The 25054-nt window shown below is 31.4% G+C and overlaps 1 protein-coding gene and 1 pseudogene across 1 annotated transcript in view; one reads left to right on the forward strand and one right to left on the reverse strand.

Annotated features, from left to right (window-relative positions):
* The window catches only part of LOC111617695 (histone-lysine N-methyltransferase 2C-like), a 51553-nt gene that overhangs the window by 15877 nt on the left and 10622 nt on the right, over positions 1-25054 (forward strand). Inside the window, exons 5-7 of the mRNA XM_023358980.1 lie at positions 1865-1964; positions 6300-6339; positions 10879-11009. Coding sequence (XP_023214748.1) covers positions 1865-1964; positions 6300-6339; positions 10879-11009 — 271 coding nt within the window. The remainder of the gene's footprint in view (positions 1-1864; positions 1965-6299; positions 6340-10878; positions 11010-25054) is intronic.
* Positions 12987-13830, reverse strand: LOC111617696 (annotated as a pseudogene).

Raw genomic sequence — 25054 nt, forward strand, 5'->3', positions numbered from 1 at the left:
GCGATGTGAATCTCCCCATCCAATTCTTACTCGATGACACACATTTCGTGTGTTTTATGTGAGCAGTTCTGTTCAAACAGTTGGAGTAGAGAATATTGTAAGTTACTGCTAGCAAAACAATGTGAAATATGTAATTATTTTCGGTAATCCAAACACTTTTGGTAATCCGACACACCTTTGGTCCCATACCTGTCGGATTATCGAGGGACAACTGTATTATATTATATTTACTTTTTTTTTTAAATTGAAATTTTTGAAATTTTGGAAAATCAACCCAACAAGAATTACTAATGAAATTACAATATTTATCTAACAGCAACCATTTCAACCATTAACAATTTGACTGATCACATCACAGAATATTTTTGATGATTTGAATAATTTGGTTTTTTTATAATTTATATTTATATTTATAATTATTTTTATTACATATTTATTGGATGCTTCTGAGAGAGAGCAAATTAAGTTATACATTTTAAATGTTGCTGCAGATATTTTTCTATAATATACTAAATTTATCAGTCTCTATTGTACTGACTGTATAAAACTATCTAGTTACTAATGAGTTAATTTTCAGAGTATTTGGTTTATTTCACAAAGGCTAACAATTTGAATTCATATGATTATTTTTTTTATCTCTCATAATTTTAGGATGTACTGAACAGGAACAGCTCTATTTAAGTTCTAAAGTCCATTTATTATAAAGTTAAATGAATTTACAATTTTACTGTTTCCATAATATATAAATAATCAAACTAATAAAATTTAATAATTTAATTTTATAAAATTGCATTTGTTATGATATGATATGTAATATACAGGGTGTTTATAATTAAAGTTCCACTTTGAAATGGCCATAAAAGGAAAAATACTGGACACAATGTTATCAAACTTGGAAATATAGTAGTTACAGGAAGTCATAGGATTTTATTCCCTCTCAAAAATAGTTCAAAAACTCACTATCAGCAGGAAATGGCACTGTATGCAATATTATTGAACGAAATAAGTCATGAAGATATCGGTTGAAAATGTTTTTAATTATTTCTAAAATGTGTTACAAAGCATGTTCAATGTAGCATCCACCATTTTCTCAAAGCAAGTCAAACCACATTACTGTGTTCTCAACAGTAACTCTTAGCATATCTGGAGGAATGTTGTGGACATGTTAGTATATCGCATTTTTTAATTCAACCAAATTTTTCATTTTCAACCGATGTGTTCATGTGTTATTTTGTTTAACAATATTGCATACAGTGCCATTTCCCACTGGTGGTGAGTTTTTGAACTATTTTTTTTGGAGGGAAATAAAATCCCATGGCTTTCTGTAAACTATTACCAAGTTTGATAACATTTTGTCCAGTAGTTTTCCTTTTATGGCCATTTCAAAGTGGAACTTTAATTATAAAGAATTTTGATTTTTTAATATATATATAAATCACAATCTAATTTAATTTTATTTTATTTACCACATATTCAAATTTGTTTTGACCATTTGTGATGCAAAATTTGAATGTGATGAATTTATCAAGAAGTATAATAAATTTAGGATATTCCACAATAAGCTCATCACTTTCTTTGTTAAGATTCAATATAATTATAATACATACAAACACGATCTTTCAGAATTTGAGATAGTAAACTTTATTAACATAAACCAAATATAAAAAACTGAGTAATTAACTCTGAAATGTTTACAAATTATGTTTAATAAAATTTAGACTTTGTTAATTTGAAGTGATAAAAACATATATAAAATATAAAATTAAAAAATTTATGTTTCTACAAATTTTATTTGTTTTTTTACTATAATTAATCTATCATTAAATGTTAGATATAATGCATGTATAATTTTTATCTTTTTTAGATTTATTCATGTAGATTGTGATCCTAGAATTGATCAGTTCAAAGATTGTGGTACTATGGTTCCTTATATTTGTCCTGTTTGCAGTAGCCCTTCTTCACAAGTAAGTTTTGCTTTACATTAATAAGAAATTTAAATTCAGAAGTTAAAAGTTTTAAATCATTGTAATGTAGATATGATACTCGCTGTGTGTGACATAACTCAGTAAAATTATAATCAGCTGGAACTTTTCAATGTGTGGGGGCCGAGGGGGGAGAAAAATTAAAAAATCTCTATCGACGATAATATGTGATATGTATCGTCATCGTCTCCCTTGCCGTTTGGATTGCCGAGCGGTAACAATCAACGACATGTGGAAGCAGTTGAGTCAGAGATAGATGCTTCGTTTACAAACAACACAACCGTTTATTAAACACGAAAGAAGCTTACAAGATTTCCGCGATCTTGNAGTCTCTATTGTACTGACTGTATAAAACTATCTAGTTACTAATGAGTTAATTTTCAGAGTATTTGGTTTATTTCACAAAGGCTAACAATTTGAATTCATATGATTATTTTTTTTATCTCTCATAATTTTAGGATGTACTGAACAGGAACAGCTCTATTTAAGTTCTAAAGTCCATTTATTATAAAGTTAAATGAATTTACAATTTTACTGTTTCCATAATATATAAATAATCAAACTAATAAAATTTAATAATTTAATTTTATAAAATTGCATTTGTTATGATATGATATGTAATATACAGGGCGTTTATAATTAAAGTTCCACTTTGAAATGGCCATAAAAGGAAAAATACTGGACACAATGTTATCAAACTTGGAAATATAGTAGTTACAGGAAGTCATAGGATTTTATTCCCTCTCAAAAATAGTTCAAAAACTCACTATCAGCAGGAAATGGCACTGTATGCAATATTATTGAACGAAATAAGTCATGAAGATATCGGTTGAAAATGTTTTTAATTATTTCTAAAATGTGTTACAAAGCATGTTCAATGTAGCATCCACCATTTTCTCAAAGCAAGTCAAACCACATTACTGTGTTCTCAACAGTAACTCTTAGCATATCTGGAGGAATGTTGTGGACATGTTAGTATATCGCATTTTTTAATTCAACCAAATTTTTCATTTTCAACCGATGTGTTCATGTGTTATTTTGTTTAACAATATTGCATACAGTGCCATTTCCCACTGGTGGTGAGTTTTTGAACTATTTTTTTTGGAGGGAAATAAAATCCCATGGCTTTCTGTAAACTATTACCAAGTTTGATAACATTTTGTCCAGTAGTTTTCCTTTTATGGCCATTTCAAAGTGGAACTTTAATTATAAAGAATTTTGATTTTTTAATATATATATAAATCACAATCTAATTTAATTTTATTTTATTTACCACATATTCAAATTTGTTTTGACCATTTGTGATGCAAAATTTGAATGTGATGAATTTATCAAGAAGTATAATAAATTTAGGATATTCCACAATAAGCTCATCACTTTCTTTGTTAAGATTCAATATAATTATAATACATACAAACACGATCTTTCAGAATTTGAGATAGTAAACTTTATTAACATAAACCAAATATAAAAAACTGAGTAATTAACTCTGAAATGTTTACAAATTATGTTTAATAAAATTTAGACTTTGTTAATTTGAAGTGATAAAAACATATATAAAATATAAAATTAAAAAATTTATGTTTCTACAAATTTTATTTGTTTTTTTACTATAATTAATCTATCATTAAATGTTAGATATAATGCATGTATAATTTTTATCTTTTTTAGATTTATTCATGTAGATTGTGATCCTAGAATTGATCAGTTCAAAGATTGTGGTACTATGGTTCCTTATATTTGTCCTGTTTGCAGTAGCCCTTCTTCACAAGTAAGTTTTGCTTTACATTAATAAGAAATTTAAATTCAGAAGTTAAAAGTTTTAAATCATTGTAATGTAGATATGATACTCGCTGTGTGTGACATAACTCAGTAAAATTATAATCAGCTGGAACTTTTCAATGTGTGGGGGCCGAGGGGGGAGAAAAATTAAAAAATCTCTATCGACGATAATATGTGATATGTATCGTCATCGTCTCCCTTGCCGTTTGGATTGCCGAGCGGTAACAATCAACGACATGTGGAAGCAGTTGAGTCAGAGATAGATGCTTCGTTTACAAACAACACAACCGTTTATTAAACACGAAAGAAGCTTACAAGATTTCCGCGATCTTGGAAGTTCTGTGGCGGCTGCGGCCTCTGGGTCTTCCTCTCCTTTCCAAGACAGTCCCATTTTGAAGGAGTGTCCCTTGTTCGCGAAGGAACCATTCCATCACGTCTCGACGACTCCAGGACGATGCGGTCGACTTCCGTTGATGGAAAGTTGTCGATCCGAGGTCGGGAGATGGAGACGAAGATGGGTGCGAGACACACACACAACAACAGATCCGTCACTTGGAACTTTCGGGAGAAGAAGCCGTCGCGTCCTCGAATTTCCGGGGTTTTATCTGTTTTCTCTCAGATTCCCCTTTCCGATTGGTCTCCCGTCGTCACCTGATGACAATTCGAAACCTTTCGGGGGCGCGGGAGAGGTCAAAATCGAAGTTTAATTCGATCTCCAACCGGAAATGGTCGACGGACTTACATTCTTCTATTGTTTTAAAGTTAGTGTCGCGTTTTCATATCATAAAAATCTATTTCTAACTGATATATTTTTTTTCTCTAAAACAATTATTTTAATGCGAATTTTAGTGAGGGTTCGGACCTTTCCAGAGCCTCACAAATGCTATTAAAAAAAAATAATAATAATAATACTAATTCTGCTTGCTACTTTTCAGTACTGGGAACAGTATTAATCAAAACTATATCCGGTATTTATTAAAAAAATATTTTTTGCTCAAAATACTGATATATAACATTATTTTAATTTTTTTGAAAAGGAAAAATAGACACATGCTTTTGATTTATAATTGCAGTTTCACTTACTTCAAATTTATGTTCAGTCAACATACCAGTAAATTAACAGGATAAAAAAAATTAACAGTTATGAGATGTTAGTATTTTCCTTAAAAGAAATGATATAAAAATAACTCTTACTTTTAACGTTGTAACTGGAATGGTTGTGTTATATGTCAGCAAACGTTTTTGACACCCCTTCTGGGCTTTTCCTCGGGCTTTTTCTATAAATACTAAGCTAGACGTTGAGAATCGAATACCTTGTTTTGAGCCATTTATCATTCGAATCCTGAACATTTGCTGACATAATACACAACTACTCCGGTTACAAGGTTAAAAGTAAGAGTTATTTTTATTTGAATGATAAACGGCTCAAAAGAAGGTATTCAATTCTCAACGTTTGGTTTAGTATTTATAGAAAAAGCCTGAGGAAGAGCCCAGAAGGGGCGTCAAAAACGTTTGCTGACATATAACACAACCACTCCAGTTACAAGGTTAAAAGTAAGAGTTATTTATATTACATTCCGGTGAGTGGAGACAAATAAGAAATGATATATCAAAATGATAATTTGTGTGGAATATAATTTTTTAGGAAATTTGTTTGAGATGATGAAACCTGTCCAAACTAAATGATAGCAATATGTCAAATTTTAGATGTAACATGTTAATTGTGACAGACTTGCTAATGTATGTTTGAATGTTAATTGGACAACATATTGAATGCACAAGTTTGTGTGTTGATCATTGAATTTTAATATTTTATTAACCATTAGTATTTGTAAAAGATCATTGTAGATTTTTCAGCATTGAGTAAACAAACTTACCATATAATTTTTTTTTATTTGAATTTTTACAATTTTATAAATTTATATTATGGTTTGGTATAGGATCATGTTATAAAAATAATTTACCATCTTACTCTACTTATGTTTAAAATTTGCATATTGGTATTAAAAAATTAATAATAATACAGGCAGTGCCAAACTTTCAGACTTATAATGAATTTCTAAAAATATGAAAATTTGAATGTTCAAAAGTTGAGCAATAGAGTTTTATGTTGTAGAGGGATTTTGTCTCTAGGTAAGTAAGAAACAAAAATAATAAAATCTCATTAAGATGGATAGTTTTAGTTTTTTACAGTAAATATATTAAAAGGTATAAAACTATTCAGAATGTTAGAAAGGTAGATTAAACAGAAAATAGATGAAATTGTCAGAAGGGATTTTGCTGTTATTAAAATTAAAACTAGCAGAAAACAGCCATGTAGGTTAACTCAGAATTTTTATGTTGGCTGAAAATGTATAGAAAATGTAAGTTCAGATTTGGATTATGAAAAGTAGTTAAGACTATTAGAGTTTTATGTATGAAAGAGCAAATTAGCTAATAGTTGAGTGTTAAAAAGTTGGGGCTGCCTGTATATATATGTTTGTTTTTACAATGTTTTTATAGCATTTATAATATGATATTTTTCCTTCTATTTAGACAAACATGTTAATGAAGGACATGGATATTTGTGCAAGAGGTATATAAGTTTTTAAAGTCAATTATTAAATATATAATTACTAATGAATTTATTTTTGATACTATTAATGATAATTTAAATTTTGAGTTAATAAAATTACTGATTTACAATTTAAATAATTAGAAACCTTGGAATGATAAGTATTATTTTAAGTATGTATTCTCAGGGACTATTTACCAAATAAAAACAAGAAAAACAATATATATCAGTAATAAATCAGATTAACTTTGAAAAAATAAACAGAAAAATATTTTTTTGAATTTTTTTTTTAAAGCATGTAGATACAAAACTTTTTACCAATGAAAAATTGTCATGTTAAAACAAAATATTTTCATTTATAGTCTGTTAAAGTAATGGAAAAAATAATTATTTAATAAACAGATAGGAAGCAGAGTATAAAATTGGTTTTACAGTAGAGCATCGATTATCCGATCCCCGATTAACCGTCACCTCGGTTAACCGACCGCGTTCTAGTCGGCAAATTCAAATGTCTGCTAGTGATGTGGCGCTACAATATTTGGCTATGTCTTGGCTACTTTAATATTATTTTTGTTAAATTTTTGCGTGTTTTAACTGACAACACTGGCTTGACCATGAAAGGGAGGCCAGTATTTAAACGAGGCTTAATTTTCTAATTATGAGTTGTTTAAATACTGAGTGGTTGTTTGTTTTGTGAGCAATAAATTAATTTAAAAATAATTTTTAATGATACAATAGCGACGATTATTATTTTAAAGAAAAATTTGTTAGCTTAACATCGATGAAAATTCAACATGAACTAGGTTAATAGCGATATACTAATATACTAATTACATGGGATATAATACACTACACTAATAATGGATTTTTTCATACTTTTCGGTTATCCGACTTTTCAAGTATCCAACCAACCCCAGTCCCCAATCGAGTCGGATAATCGATGCTCTGCTGTATTTCCTATTCATTAAAATTGTTCTAAACATTCTAAACATCGATAAAGTGAATTTTGTCATTGCCCTGGCAAAATGCCATTGTCACAACATTAAATTTTATGTGATAAGGTGAAGAATAATTTTACCATAATTTGTTAAACCAAACTGTAAATTACCTTTACAATCTTCTCAATAAATAACCCTATTTTCAGTAATGGTTGCTTTTTACACTTTTTGACATGAACAATAGAAAGTTGTACTGTAAATGTTCCATTTTGAGTATAATAGATTTTCTTCTTTTAGTAAGCAAAGATGGGTTTTGACTTCCAATTGTAGAGTGATTCAAACATCTGGTTTTAGTGGACCAGTCTACTGTAATCACAAAATAGGTGTTAAAGTTTAAGGATGCTCATCTCTTTAACTCATTAAACACGAAATCGGCAAAATCGGTCTTATCCATTAAAAACAAAATCAGCTGATTGAAAAGTTGTTAAACTAGTTTCCTATATAAGTTCCCTTTGTAGTCTGAGGGGTAAAAACAATTTAGTCATTAGCAACAGTGATGGAGTGAGGTTTCAGAGCTTAAAGAATTAGGTGAGCATAGGCCTATGCAAGCATATGCTAGTTTGTGTATTGGGGAGGGCATACAATGATGTCATATTTGACTACTTTGTGCCAAATTTGGTTTCTTTTTTACTCTTTTGGCACCAAAAATATTTTATACTTTTCCAAACAATGTTCAACAGAAAAAATTAACAGATATTTTTTTAGTTTTTTTTTGTTTAACTGTGATATTTCGTTCAACACTTAAACAGCAAATACAATTTCCTCCTCATTTTGTTTCATTAGAAAATCATTTAGAACATTAATTTGTCTTTGTGAATAAATTTAATTTTATTTAGTAAATTAATTCAAAATATAATTTAGAGATCTTGATTGCTTGTTAAGCCTTAACTCCTTAAATTATGACTTTGACCTTGACCTAAAAATCAATATAAATTTTTGATATTATTGTGAACTAACTATTGTTCCTCTAGTGATTTATGTCAACCTGAGTTGACTATTACTTTATAAAAGCTTCCAAATAGTTGCATTGAGAAATTGGGATTAAGAGCTACTGATCAGATGAAGTAGGCTGAATTGAGATGTCTAAGATTATGAATATTTGTATTGTTATTTTTTTCTCTCTACATTATAAAGAAAAAGCAGTCTTTGGATATTACACATTAGAACAAAACAACATTTGACATTTAAACCAAGTACTTCTGTTAAGCTTTATTATTTGACATCTTCAGAGTTGATATTTAGAATCATTTTAAATTCAGAATTATAAAGAAAAAAATTTTTTAGATCAGTAACATAAATTAGTTAGTTAAAAATGAATTTAAAATGATTTGATGTTTCAAATGTTGTTGAAAATGTTAAGTAATAAAATTTAACAAATGTGTTTGGTTGATTTTTCAAAATTTATTTTATTCTATATGTAATAACTGAAGATTATTTTTATCATAAGTATATTTTCTGGTATGTTTTATAGTTGCATTTTTAGTTATAAAGAAGAACTCAAAAATCAAGAGATTTTCTCATAGATCAGTTTAAGAGGAATTAATAGTTATCTAAACATAACTGCTAGATAGTGTTGAGAGATGTCTAAAGTATATATAGAATACATTATCTAATGAAATTTGAGACATTTATATAAAAAATGCCCTGTGGTATGTTTCTGAATAACATTACGCAATAATCTGTTTAATTTAAAGTTATTTATAATTTGAATGAAGTCAGTAGGCAGTCATTTATTTTTAATGAATTTTGATTTAATCTTCAGAGTGAATCTTGATGTATTTTTATATGGAGGAAATCGTATATTTGTTAATATTAGCTTTCACATTAAATATTTATAAAATACAGTGGGTGATCGGTTAACGAACATAATCCGTTCCAAGACTTTGTTCGCTATCCGAATTGTTCGTTAACCGATTATCGATTTATCATAGGTTTTAATGGGAATTTTATTAATTCGTTCTGGAGACCGCCAAAAATAAAAAAAATATATACTTTCTTACTACGTTTATTTATACGTAATAATAAAAATACATGCATGCACAGTCTTGCGTTTTTATTAGTCATGTTTTTTCCTGTTTGAAAGGGTTAAAGAATCTGTCTAATGTCGATTGCTTTTCTCTCTTCTTCAGGATTTTTTGTAAGTAATTAATAGGATTGCAATTGTAGAAATCCCCAAGCCTCAACCTGATTTGGATGCCATTCTAAGACCGTTGTTCTGACATCTTCCCACTTCTTCAAAAGATCTTTAATAGAAAATATCGGCATTAATCCTCTTTTTCAGAAGAAAACATATATCGCCGAGTTTCCTGGTGTTTTTCATTCAAGAGTTTTTGACGTACTTTTGTCGTCAGATCGTTTCAGGTTCCATTATGAACTCTTCGATGTTCTTTAATTCTCAGATGTGACTTTTGTTACTCCTTAGCTGCTTGAGTCTTCTTGATTATACAGTATTTTTCTTAAATAAGATTGAACTACGGCCTACTGTAGACCTATTCATGCCATATTGCCCAGCAACATTAGGCATCTTCTGCCCACTTTCTACTTTTGCTATTATACTCTCACCTTTTGAAAAGAAAAAAAAACAGACGCAAAACTTAATTTGTGCCTACCTGACAGTTTCGCGGATACATAAAAGAATTGTTTTGTCAGAAAAATAAAAGGCTGGAATTACAAGGGAGAGTTTCAAAGTTCGGAGGAATACTATCCGATTGGTATATACCGGCTTGAGCGTTGATGTCGACGTCTCCCGCACTCCGAAAAGTTTCGAATTGTTGCCCGAAGACAAGAGAAGAAAAATCGGTATTCATTATTTTACGTCGCTTCTTCTTGTGTTTCGTTCTGTGCGGTGTTCGTTATCCGATCATGTGTTCATTGTCCGAACACAAAAATCTTGCGCGAAAGTGTTCGTTATCTGATCTGTTCATTAACCGATCACTCACTGTATATCTAAATAGTTATTTTAGTGTAATATTGAATTGATCACATAGAATAAATTGTCAAAATTGGTCATTAATCTGATGAAACATTATATTAACTTTTTAAACACAAAATCAGCCTTATCCATTAAAAATGAAATTGGCTGATTGAATAGTTGTTAGACTAGTTTTGCTATACAAGTTCCCCTTGTAGTCTGAGGAGTAAATACAATTTAGTGATCAGCAGCAGAGATGGAGTGAGTTTTCAGAGCTTAAAGAGATAAAGAAGCTTAATTTTTGAAATTTGATTATAAATTGTTTCTGTAAGAGAGCTAATTTAGTTTTTTAAATAGTTTCTAAATCTAATTACCAGATGGTTTTTTAAATATCTGAGGTTAAATTTTCTAAAAAATAAAATTAAAATGATTAATTTGAAATAAATAAAAGCATTTTTAATTTCAATCGATAAAATTAACTTTTAAAATATATTTAAAAATTTTAAAACATTAAACTTAATAGACATAAATTATTAAAAAAAACTTAAACTTATATTTAAAAAAGTTTTATGATTGTTTAAAATTAATTTTAGAATGATTAGTTTACATATTATGTATTAATGAAATATCTTTCTTAATCTAATTTTCCAGCAAAAATGAGAGAAGATAATACTATTTCTCCACATTTGGAAAGTGTTTTGGGTGGTTCAAAAGATTCATTTGGAACTGTTAATGAGGATTCTGTTTCAAGTATAGATATGGATTTAAATATATCTGAAAAAGTAAGTCCTGCATTTAATGTTTGGTGAAAGCTGAATTAATTTTAAAAACTATATTTGAAATTGAGATTTTTGCTTTTTATTACTACAGGTATCTTGCTGTTAATCATTAATATTTTAAAATTTAACATTATTATATTATTAGTTTCCAAACAATTAAATATTTTCTTTTTATGTAGTAAGTAATTTATTCTCTGATATAATATTTGGTTTTTTCAAAAAACAGAGTTTTATTTTGGTGTATGTTTTCAACCTTTAATATACTTTATTTGGATAAATCTTTATAGAAAAATTCACTTTTTAAATCACTTTTTTATTTTTTTTAATATTTATAAACCTAAGTAGAATTAAATAAGTACAGAATATTTTAAAGTATTCTATTATCTTTTGATATTAAAATTCATTTAATATATTTAATATATTAATTATATTTAGTCTTTGTTATAATTTAGTAAAGTTGGTTTTTTTTTTGTTTAATTTGGGTTTTTCAAATTTATTATTATGTTGGATTTTATGAGTTATTATTATTATTATTTATAGAATGCATTTCAAATCTAATTTCAAAAGGCAGAATTTTATCAGATTATACAGGGCTTTTCTGAAATTAACAGTGTAAAAGCTGATATTAAAATATAACAATGATAAGAAAATATAATAATATGATAAGTAAATGTGAAATTAGATATCTTCTGATGCTTATCATTTATAGATACTTTTTATTTAAATGATAAGATTATTCTAATACAGGGGTCGGCAACCTTTTGAGACGGAAGAGCCAAAAATTACAATTTACAAAATTTCAAAGTTTTTAAAGAGCCACAAAATTTTTTCTTGCCAACAATAAATAGTACTCGCATAAATAAAGTTTTTTGATAAAAAAAAACTAACTTATTTATTCATAAGAAAAATTGTCTTGCGTCGAAAGCAAATTAAACCTCATAGAAACATTCGACGACGGTGTCATTCGAGAGCTTCTGACTGACTGACGACAGTGACGACGTGTGTCACGGGGAGGGGTGCGGTGAAAAGCGAGTACAAGTGGCTGAGAGATAGAATCGGTGCCTAATCCTCGTTAATCAATTCAGAACAATTTTTAAATGTTTTTTTTTTTTTGGATAAAATAAATAATATTTGCATATGGAACTAAAGAGCTGCAGCTTCACATCCAAAGAGCCACATGTGGCTTGCGAGTCACAGGTTGCTGACCTCTGTTCTAATACAAAAGTCTTCAAAGATTTTATTAAAATGTTAATAGTTTTAAAGTTTTATACTTTAATTTACATTTGACTGTTGAGTAAATTAATAAATTAATTGTAACAATAAAATATTAGTGAGATAAATAAAACTTCTACGAGGGGTGTTAAAAAGTATTGAACCTTTGGTCGGCAAAAATACATTTATTGATTTTGAGGTACAAAACCATAATCCCCTTCAAAGTAGTATCCTTGGTAATGTATATACTTCTTCCAGCACTCCTGCCATTGCTGGAAGCATTGCTGAAATGCATCTTTTGGAATGGCCATCAGCCGTCACATTCCGCATGATGACTCAAATCGGGTTCCTTTTAGCGGCATTTTCAGCTTGGGAAATAGCCAAAAGTCACATGGAGCCATGTCGGTTGAGTACAGAGAGTGACGAACCACAGGAATGTTTTGTTTGGCAATGAAAGTCTGAATTGGATGCGCAGAATGGATGGGCGCATTATCATTCTGGAGCTGCCAAGTTTTGGTTGACCACAGATCCAGTCGTTTGCATCTCACAACATCACAAAGACAATGAAGGACCTCCTGGTAGTACTCCTTTGTGATGGTTTGGCCTTGTGGTGCGTACTTATGATGCACCACCCCACAGGAGTTGAAAAAAACTGTCAACATGACCTTGACATTACTGTAGACCTGCCGTGCTTTTGTTTGGTCTCGGGGATGTCGAATGTTTCCACAGTGACGACTGCATCTTGGTTTCTGGGTTGTACCCATAAACTCACGACTCATCACCTGTGATTACGGTGTTCAGGAAATTGGGATTACTGCTTGCATTGTGCAGCATGTCCTGTGTGATTTCCAGACATTTTTGCTTCTGCTCCACTGTTAGCAGTTTTGGTATGAATTTCGCGGACACTCTTTTCATACCCAAATCTTGGTCAAAATTGAATGTACCAATCCAATGCTTACTCCTGTCTCGTTAGCAAGTTCTCTGACTGTGATACGTCAGTCCATCATGACCGAAATCAGCACTTGCTCAATGACAGTCTCATTTCGGCTTATTGAGGGTCTGCCTGAACACAGTTCGCTGTCCACTGATGTGCGGCCATCTTTGAAGCGGATGTACCATTCCTTTATCCGTGTGTTGCTTATGGCATTGTCCCCGAAAGCCTGTTGAATCTTGTGAATGGTTTTTACTTGGGTATGAACAAGCTTTTGGCAAAATTTGATGCAATATTGCTGCTTGTGTTGTTCAGTCATTTTCAAACTTCCTGGAACCTGATGAGTGCTCACTATACGTCCTTACTCATAGGCTGACTGCCAGCGACTGATGCTTCTTGCGGCGGAGAAAAATTCAGGACTACGCATGACTGTCCCTTCCACATCTCCACTGAAGGAGGCCTCCATGCATCATTGGAAAAATGAAGGTTTGATACCTTTTGAACACTCCTCATATTTTATAAGTTTTATTATCACAATGAGAAAATGGGATGATGATATTAGCATTTAGATAGTTGCTGTCCATTAATTTAAAGTAGTCTAAAATAAAAATAATATATAAACATATCTGTATAATTTATGAATGGAAGTGAAATAGTAAATAAATAGAAATTGTGACATACTAAGCAATTAAATATATATATAAAATTAAAATAGTTTGCTGAAAGTGCTAGCAAAAATTAAAAAACTGTTAATGCTGCACTCAGTGTGTCTTTACTTCCTTTTATAGTTCTTTTATAGTGTTTTTACTTTTATAGATGATTTAATTAATATAATATAACTATTTAATTTTATTTGTAAAGAAAATCATAAGATTTTATTCTCTTATTAAATTTTTATTAAAATTGCAATAGAATAAATATGCTGTTTTATTGAATTAATATTTAGTAATATTTGTATGAAATGAAGGGTTTATTATGATTATTCTGATTTTCCTGAATTGTGTATTTCATTCAGTCATCACAAAAGTTAGCACATCTATGGGATGGTCAAAAAATTGATGAAAACACTTGTTATGGTTGTCAGATGTTCATTTTTGTACACAGAATCATACAGATATCTTAATTTCTCAAAATATTTTCCATCGGAAACAATGCATTTCTTCATTTTTGAAAACTAGCCTGAGAAACACACTTGCAAATCCACCTTAAAAAATTTGAGTAACTCTTCTTTCATTGCATTCACCAGTTCCTTTTTTGAATCAAACTTTCTTCCTTTCAAATTTCTCTTCATCCTTGGGAAGAGGAAAAAGTCACAATGTGCTAGGTCTGGTGAATAAATAGGATGTGGAAGCTGACCATCTTGTAGGACTCCAAAAACAACTGGGTCATTTTGGCTCTGTGTTCAGGAGCATTATTGTGATGAATCATGATGTGTAGCTCTTGGATCTTGGACGTTCTTCAAAGCACATTTTTCAAGCAAACAGAAGAGTATCATCCTCAGTCATCACATCACCTTGTTCTAGGATGACAGGTGGAAGGATGCCATAATCGTAGAAAAAATCTGACAATGACTTTTCCAATACTATGCTCTCAGAGAAACTTTATGGGGATGTCCTTGCCCTCAGCTACTCACTGCTTGCTCTGGTTTTTAGATTCAGATTTGTAATAGTAAATCCAGGTTTCACACCTGTCAGTATGTTGGTGACTGTTTCTAACATTTTAACATTAAATTTCTTCAGTAAGAACTTGCAAAACTTCACATGGTCCTTCATGTGATTTGGCTGCAACTAATGAGGTATCAAACATTCACACAGCTTCCTCATATGCAAGTGTTCATGCAAGATGGTAATGACTGACCCCTTGTGAGATGTTGAGGTTGTATTCTAGTTCTCTGGTACTTATCCATCGATCTTCATCAAGACGAACCTTGGCAACATCAATCTTGTTTGGAATTACCATAGCCTTTGGATGCCTTTGATGTTCATTGTCATCAATATCGAAGCACTCAGATTGAAAGCACTGATACCATTTGTACTTAGTAGACTGGAGTTTGCTCACAAAGTGCTCATTAGAGAGTTTTGAGACACTGCACTGCTGAATCTCCCAGGCAAAACTGCACCAAAATTGCAGCTTTCTTGTCACATTCAGTCAAGGAAGGCAAAGGCTTGATTGATACACTTACAGAAAGATTGCCAATCTCCACGATGTTGAAACAGATTGCCACCTTGCATATGTGTTTCAGGAACTTCTACCAACACACAGATGAAACACTATTGCAAAGTGGCAATTTTAAAATATATTTCCACAAACTTTCTGACTAACCCTCGTAGCTATTAAAATCATATAAGTTACAATTTATATAACTTAACTGCTTATATGGTTTTCAGTGCCTAGATGTCTTGGCTCTAGTCATCACATACACAGTCCTAAATGTAGTAACATATAATAGAGAAATACATGCAGTAATGATAGAAATAAAAATATAATTTAAATAAAGCAATGTACAGGTATTAAATGAACAATAATATATAAAAAAAAATTGAATTTCTGGTTTTTTTCATAAGATAATTAAATATTGAAATTAGGTTTAATTTGCACTTAGAGAATAGCATTAAAAATATGTATACAGGTATCCCTCATATAATATGGTAATTATGTTTCAAAAAAGTGCTGTGTTATGCAAATCTGTGCTATACAAAACAAGGGACTAATGCAAAACATGATGGTTAGATTCCAGAAGTTAGCAAAAGTATACTATTCATTTTCATTACTAAGAGAAATATGTTTATTAAAGAATCAATGATTTACTATTTCCATTCAATAATTAACTAACAATCACAATTAAAAGTACTGTATTATGCACTAATATTAATTATAGTTAAAGAGCATTTTCTTTTTACACAGTATCATCATCATTTGAGCTTTTTTGTTGATCTTGATTAGAAACATCAGCAACGTCTTCATCTTTTTTATTTTTATCATAATTTTTTATGGATGACAAATTAAAATAAAAATACAAGGTGTATCTGAAAAATTTGGTGAATGGTTCCATAGTTGAATAACTGTGCTGGTTAGGATGTTGCACTCACACAGATGTAGTGAGAGACTTGCCAACTAATGCCCCTAGCAACGAAATCATGACAGTTAAACAGAAGTGCGTGCAACAAACAATGCAACGCTGTCAGTGTGAGAAGGAGTGTCATTGCAAAATGGAGCAACACGTGAACATGAAGTTTTGCTTCAAATTAGGCAAAATGGTGACGGAGACACATGAAATGTTAATGAAAGTGTATGGCGTGGAAGCAGTGAGTAAAAAGTGTGTTTTTGAATGGTTTAAACACTTCAGAGACGGAAAGGAAGATGTCGACGATGAGCCGCATTTTGATCGACCGTCAACAAGCACAACTCCAGACGACATCGAACAAGTGTGTGAGGACCCAACCAAGGTCCAAAATCATGTAAATCGCGGTATTCTTATGATTAAATAATAACAATAGATTAAATATGAGAGGGAGAGGAAAATCCCATAATTTAAACAATGCATCACAAAATGTAAACAATGAGTCTTGGATGACTCCAACACCTGTTAAATGCACTGTCAATGTCAGAATGAAAAGTTATAAGTCAGAGACAAGTGGTCATATGCAGGTAGAACTTTGACCCCAGTGCTCATATACAATCAATCTAGGGAAACAATTTCGGAAAAGAGGGAAAGATAAATCATTGCAAATGATCGTTTGAGTACCCAGATGACAGAAATCGCGAGTTACGGAGATAAATTATGATCGCGAGTCTTGCAATTTTGTCAACAATCCCCATGAACAATCACCAGAACGGCGTCGAGCAGACACCTGGAATCGGACCTTTCCCATGACCCGAGTTGGTCTTGGTTTTCCCCAAAACAAGAGAGACCAATCGGCAAGCGAGGAAGGAAACGAGGGGCCAATCAGACGTTCGAATAGTGGGAGAAAAAACTATAAAAATCCGAAATTCAAGGTTGGAGAAAGCTCTCCTCCGACTCCACGAAAGGTCGTGACTGATATTGTGGTGTGTCACCAGAACTTTGGACTCTACCGCTTCCTCCTTCCAATCATCCGCCTTGATCAGCAACAGCATCTCGTCCGCCCCGGGGCCAGACAGACACCGAACTTCTCGCCTTTCTGCATCTCCGACGAGAAGAACTTAGTGAAAGACTGTCGATAGTTGATGTAAGCATAAATGTTAACAAATAAACGGTTTTCTTGTGTAAAACACTTGTCATCATTTACCTCCTCCGTCACAGCCCACATACAACTTTCCCTTAGGTTCATCCTGACGTGGGATTAATAGATCCCCCCTAGGAGACGGCAACCTTACACAGGTGCTGTGGAGCGGGTTTCAAGTCCCCTATCTCCACCGGGTCGGCCACCTTACAAGTGCGATATGAATGCTTATGGATGATCGGCATCTGTCTTTGAGAATGATAGCAGAAGATTTGAAGATAAACAAGGACAGTGCAAGCACCATTGTTCACAAACATTTGCAAAAGCGTAAGATTTGTGTGCCCGGTTTGTACTGCACACGCTGTCAGACAAGAAAAAGCAACACTGGATAGAAACCTCTGGAGATTTCATCGACGCATGTGACCCGAATTCACAGTTCTTTGAAACAATTATTACAGGGGATGAGTCATGGTGCTACCAGTACGATCCGGAGACCAAGCAACAGTCCATGGAATGGTGTTTATGGTCGTCCCCCTCCCAAAAAATGTCGTCTCACCAAATCCAGAATTAAGATGATGTTGATTGCCTTTTTCGACAGTAAAGGCTTGATCCATCATGAATTTTTACCCAACGATACAACCACCAATGCAGAATGCTACGAGGGAGTTTTGAAACGGCTGCTGAAATGCATCTGGAGACTTCGGCCACAGTTGTACCAGAGTGGATAGTGGACTCTGCTCCACGCCAATGCCCATCCGCACACTGTGCATGCGTACAGCACTTCCTTGCCACACACCAGGTGATAGTTCTTCAACACTCTCCATATTCTTCAGATCTGGCACCTGCAGATTTCTTCTTGTTTTCCCGCTTCAAAGGAGTCCTGAAAGGCTTATGCTTTTCCAACATTGTGCAGATCCAACAATGTGTGACAATGGTGCTTTGTGCAATACCGAAAGAAGCATTTGCTCACAGCTTCCAGCAGCTGTACAACCGATGTCAAATGTGTGTTGTTGCTAATGGCGATTACTTTGAATGCCAGTAAAGGTATTTTGTTTGTATCTCTTGTTTCCTTTATTTTATGAGACCATTCACAGAACTTTTCAGACACACCTTGTATGTTAATAATTGAAAATTTGTTCTAGAGGGTTATGTTTCTGCAGTTGAGTACCAATAGATTTTTTCCAGAATTTTTGTTCAAATATCGAATTATTTGAGTTGGGAACTGTTTTAATACTGAGATATTGCTGTATTTCATTTGTCATTTTTATGAATGAAGTAATCATTCGTAGGTAAGTAATACCTACAGTTTAAAATAGTTTAATAACACTGACCTAAAATGTTTAAATAAACTTTACTAAATGCAAAGCTTAATCTATAAAAAGAGAACATTGTGATAATCTTAAGGGCTAAGCTGAAAACAGCAACAATGACACCTGGTTGATAGGAAAGTTAGTACAATTTTTTTCTTTGTGGCCGCCAGCGCCAGAGATCCTGAACACTGTCTGGCAACACTTGCCAACAAGAGTGGCTGGCAACGTCAAAAAAGAAAAGGCGCGAAAGTTCGTTGGATTTTGTCCGGGTGTTGCCCGAGGATGTCTGTGACAGTTCTAACCTTTTCTAATAAAGTTCTTTTTTGTTACTGTTCGTGTTTGCCTGCTTAATGTTAGATCTAAACATCAGTAGGATTGAATGACAAAGTGGTGACCCGAACGTGATCCGATTAATGAACTACCTGGACTTTCGACTGAATTGGATAGCGAACAACTCTGTGTCTATGATGGAACTTTTTTAACAGGATATGCAGGTATGATCAGTTTCTAAATCGTAAATTCGATAGGAAGACGGTGGGNGAAAGTTGTTTTAATTGTATATATGATGCTCAATTCAACAAAAATTTTAATGTTTCTTGTAATACTTTTATTGGCTTATAAGAAATATTAAAATTTTATAAATTATTGATTTATATTGCTTTGTTGTATTAATTTTTTAAAAATAGATTTATATAATTAGGAAAATGGTTAATGTATTGGAATGTAAACCTGCAATTTATGGTCTTTTTGTATTAATAAACTGACTGTAAACAAACTGAATAATTTCAGTTTGTTTACAGTCAGTTTATGAAATTTACAGTTAGTTCAGTGAAATAATTTGTTTTTACTAATATTGTGCAATGATTGGTGAAAAATATCAGATGTCAAAGTCCATGTTTTCTAAATATGTTTTGAAATGAAAAAATTAATAAATAATAATTAAAAACCAACTACATTTATATATTTATATCTCCAATTCTTAAATAACTTTCTATTTAAATATTTACGATATTATTTTTATAATTATAAGTTATAAAATTATTATTTATTTTAGCTAAATTTTTGATGTAAAATAGATGTAATTCATTTATATATATATATCTGGAAGATTGGATTGGAGCTCTGATAGTAATTTATTTGCACAGTAAGCAGAAGTTTTAAGTTCCACTCTGAGACATCTTTTCTGCTAAAATTTTTAAAATTATTTAATTTATTCAATTTAATTTTTAATTGTTAATATTAATACAAAATGGTGGTGTAACCACCAATTTGTTTTTGTTAGTTTAATCATTTTTTATTACAGCACAAAATAATTGGTTAATTAGTTAATCAGTTATTTTTGGCAGCCAATTAAAATTTTGGCTTTGTTATGTTAAATAAATAAATACTGTAAGTAGACAAATAGTACAGATATATTCTTCTCAAGGATTTTATGTGCTTTTTTTATGATGTGTTGTTTTAATCAACATTAATTTTGACAATCAACTGCTGCTCTGCCATGTCTGTTAAGATAGCTGAAATCAGATGTAGATGCTATACTACATTTGTAGTTATGTAAAAAAACCATTTTAATTTAATATAAGTAATTTTAAATCTTCAGTAATGATACTGAATAAATTTTAGTTTTTTTTTATAAAATTGTAAAAGATCTCTTGTTTATTAATATATTTTATTGGGCTGCAATTTGAAGAAACTATAGTTATATTGTTAAATTTACTCTTACTTTAAATGTCAAAACAATGGTAATAAGTTTTAATACATACTATGGGAATGGATTTATATTATTAAACTGTATGAAATTGAAACTTACACTAAGCTATGGAGATTGTTTGATCCAACATACTTAAATTAAATATATATACAGTAGAACCTCGAAAACTCGGCTCTTGATAACCCGGCACTCCGGATAACTCGGCCACACCCTGGCAGGGCAAAAAAATCCTTAGTTAATTAATTTTCATTATAGACAGCTTTATAAAAGTATAAAAGCTCTCATAAAGTATTTTTCTGAGGTCTGTCTTATCAGGTAAATTACTGTACACAGTATATTCATTAATTTTCATTTTTATGTAGTAAAGGCTCTATGCCTTCATAAAGGACGTACTTTTCCTTTGTTTAAGGGTATTTGGGCAGTTTATTCTCTGTTATATTCTCAAGTAAACAATACATACAAGTACAGTACAGTATTTTCTGAGGAAACAGTCGTACTTATTTTTTTAAACCCATTCCCGATAACTCGGCATTTTCACAAACTCGGCCACCCTTCGGTCCACATTAGGCCGAGTTTTCGAGGTTCTACTGTATTAGATTTGTATTACTTCAATTTTATGTCAGTCATAAACTGTTATGAAAAGATCTTTACTTGATTTTATTGTTTTAATTAAATTCCTACAGTTGACATAGACATAACATGTTGGAAAATACCTATTAGAATATGAAACCTAAACACTCAATAAAACAAATATACACACCAATCGAAACCCAATATTGATACACCTACAACTGTCATAAATTTGGATATGATGATTACAAATTAGAAATGAATTTGGCATAAGAGTGAGGTGTTAGTTGCCATCTCATATTAAAATTAATAATTATAATAATTAATTAATTCATTTAGATTAAACTGGAAGAAAAGAATTGGCCCAAAGTGGGACTCAAACCTGCAACTCCCACTTACTGTGTGGACGCATTGTCAATTACGCTACCCAGACCTTCGGTCCAATCTCCTCTTCCAGTATATATTAGTTTAAGATTTAACCATCAACAGTTATTATGGTGGAAGAAAAGAATCAGCCTGAGTCCTGTTTCAGGCTGATTCTTTTCTTCCAGTTTAATCTAAATCAATTAATTAAATATTATGTTTATTAATTTTAATGTGAGATGGCACCTAATGTCTCACTCTAATGCCAAATTCATTTCTAATTTGTGATCATTATATCCAAATTTAGCCCAATTATTTATGGCAGTTGTGGTTGTATATTTACTCATAAAAAATTTTTTTGTAGCAGTAACAAACTAAATTAGCACAGATAATTTTAATTTTATTCTAGATATGACTTGCTGCTTCTAAAATCAGCAGAAATGCCAAATATTCTGCAAAAGATTTCTGCCTTTATTTTAAGATTTATATATATGTCAAGCCTGGATAAAATTCATTTCAAATAGATACAAGATTATATCTACATAATAAGAACAATTTTATGTAGTTTTCTCTTGCTCTCATTTGAATAACAGAGATTATTTTTAAATATGTTAATTATAAAAAGTTTTTAGCAATTTATTTTAGATTTTAAAGAAAAATTAACTTTTAATTCAGCAAAACGGTTTAATAACTAATGTTTTTAACTTCATGAATGCCAGAAACTGCAATGTTAAAGATAGTTTATACTTTATGAAAATGATGGAAGAGAAAAAGAAAATGATACTATATTGGTTTAGTTCATAACACTTTGTGCATTTATCACAATGTACTTTCCATTCTCTTTTAGTTTATAGGGAAAGTATAAAAACCTTTCTGCTTCATATTGCAGTTTTTTCTACTGTTAGTTGAGAGACTGGTATAACAGAAATGTTTATTGACACTTTAATACATTATCTGTATATTTTGGATACTAAATTAACTGAATATAGAGATTCACAATTTCATTAAATATTAAAATGTACAGTTTAATATTTAATAAAATTGAACTATTTTCACTGATTTCTTTCATTAGTTTTTAATATTCTGTATTATCAATTTATTAAAAACATTTATTCTTCTTTTTTAAAGTATTTTACAAACAAAATATGATTTCAATGAATGTTTTAAAGTGTATTTTGAGCTGTCATATTTTATACAATAATAACACGAGTTTGTGTTTGTTCTCTTCCATTGTTTTAAGCGTTGACACTTGTGAGAAGAGAATGGGCATATTTTATTACAGTAGAGTGTCATTTTGTTTGGATAACTTAATTTTCGGATAACCAATTATATACGAAAAAATATATTAACCTATCCAACGTTGAAATTTTTCTCTGTTGTGTGTCGCTTTGTGTTGAATTTTCGTCGATGTTAAGCCTAACATATACTTTTTAAAATAATAATTGTGGCTATTCTATCATTAAAAATTATTTCTTTATTTCTTACAAACAAAATAAATATATTGAAAAATATAAAAACAAAAAAAATTATACTTTAGAAGTTAATCTAGTATCAAAAACGTTCGATTCAGCACGACGCAGTCCTCAGAAAAACACCACACAAAAGTATCAGTGCTGCCAGCTAAATAACACATGCCAACAAAAAAAAATATTGGTGTAGCCCAAGACATAGCCAAAGATTGTAGCGCCACAGCACTAGCGAAAATTTAAATTTGCCAACTGGAATGCTTTCAGATAACCGACATTTCAGATAACCGACATTTCAGATAACTGGCTTTCGGATAAACGACGCTCTACTGTATTTTTCATTCTTATGATGCATGAACCATCTTTTAGTTAAACATTTTTGCTGAATTAAAAAGTTATTTTTTTCATGTAAGTACATACATAGGTGTATAAGCTTAAAGTCGCTGTTTTTTAGTCAGAAAAACACACGTTTTTTCTTAGAAAGCAAAAACAAATTTATTCAAAGTACTTTCCCCCACTAATGACACATTTGTTCCATCTCAGGCAATGTGTGGATTCCATGCCAAAAAAATTTCTTCTCTTTCGAGGCAAACCACTCATCAAGCCATTTTCGGATGTCTTCATAAGAATCGAAGTGCCGCCCAGCAAGCGCGTGGCTCATCGATGAAAAGAGGTGATAGTCGGAAGGGGCCAGGTCTGGTGAATAAGCAGGATGGGGTAGCATATCCCAGTTGAGTGTCTCCAAGTAGTTTCGGACCAATGTTGACACATGAGATGGTGCATTGTCGTGGAGGAAAATCAGCTTGTCATGTCTTTGCTGATAATCCAGCCTTTTTTTCATGCAGAGCACAGTGCAATTTGATCAATTGTTGGTGGTAGCGGTGAGCATTGACAGTTTCACCAGGTTTCAACAGCTCATAGTAGACAATACACTGCTGATCCCACCAAACGCACAGCATTGTCTTCCATCCAAAGTAATTTGGTCTTGGGAAAGATATTGATGGTTTGCCTGGATCAACCCATGATTTCTTGCGTTTAAAATTCTTAAAATATATCCATTTCTCATTGCCAGTTACAATCCTATGCAGAAACGACTTTCTTTTTTGTCTGGCGAGCAAGATTTCGCATGTGCTTTGGCGTCGCTCCAACTGCCTATTGTTCAATTCATGTGGCACCCACTTTCCGATTTTCTGAATCTTTCCCATGGCACGTAGATGTATGGAAATGGCTGGTTGAGTAACACCCAATTGTTTGGCAAGCATTTTTTGCGATTGGGTATCGTCCTCATCCAAAAGAGCCTGCAGTTGATGGTCCTCAACCTTCCTGGGCCGATTTTCATTCTTCTTGTTGCTCAGGTAAAAATTTCCATTTTTGAACTGACGAAACCAATCTCTGCACGTGGTTTCCGATAAAGCTCTGTCTCCATAAGCCTCCACAAGCATTCGATGTGCTTTAGCAGCCAATTTCTTCAAATTAAAGCAGAAAAGCAAAGCTTGCCGCATATGCTCTTTTTCTGACACAAAAGTAGACATGATTACAAAAAAAAAATATATGTTGTTGTATGAAATATCTGATGATGTGCACTGATTAATATTGACAGACGTCAAAATCATCAAAAAAACAATATGGCGTCGTCATGGTAACTTAATACGCTTGCTTACGCCATCTGTTAGCAAACAGCGGATTTAAGCTTATACACCTGGTAAATATAGAACTATTTTAATATACAGAATCAATTATTATTTTGTAAGCATTTTTAGTTTTTTTAATGAAAAAAAGTTACAATAATACTAATTATTTAGAATTATTAGTAGTTTTTGTTTTATACATATTTTAAAATACGTTAAGATATTGATGTTATGCAATTTCTCTGTATTTATAATTTTGTCTATATATTATTTTTGCTCATATATGTCTTATCTGTTTTAAATATAAATTTTTTAAAGGGTATAATTATTACAACCAGAAGTTTAGAAATCAAATTCTACTGTCTATCTTATTTACAGTACAGTCGACCCCCCTATAAGATCATAGATACATTCCATTCTTTAGGAATCCGATTTCTTACGAGTCCTTCCAATCACAGCCCGACACGTGTGAAGTTTACAGACTACGGCTGATTGAAAGGTTTTCTTCTATAAAATTAATTGATTCTAGACTAATCCGACTCAACATTTCCAAAATACGTATATATTTTTTGGAAATAATCCATATAAACTACGCTATAAACAAAAAATTGTAGGATTACTTACCGAGTGTGCACCATTCGACATCGCCATTGCT

This window comes from Centruroides sculpturatus, unplaced genomic scaffold (genome assembly GCF_000671375.1).
Source record: "Centruroides sculpturatus isolate CEXI.00-Female unplaced genomic scaffold, Cexi_2.0 scaffold1296, whole genome shotgun sequence".
Classification (NCBI taxonomy): domain Eukaryota; kingdom Metazoa; phylum Arthropoda; class Arachnida; order Scorpiones; family Buthidae; genus Centruroides; species Centruroides sculpturatus.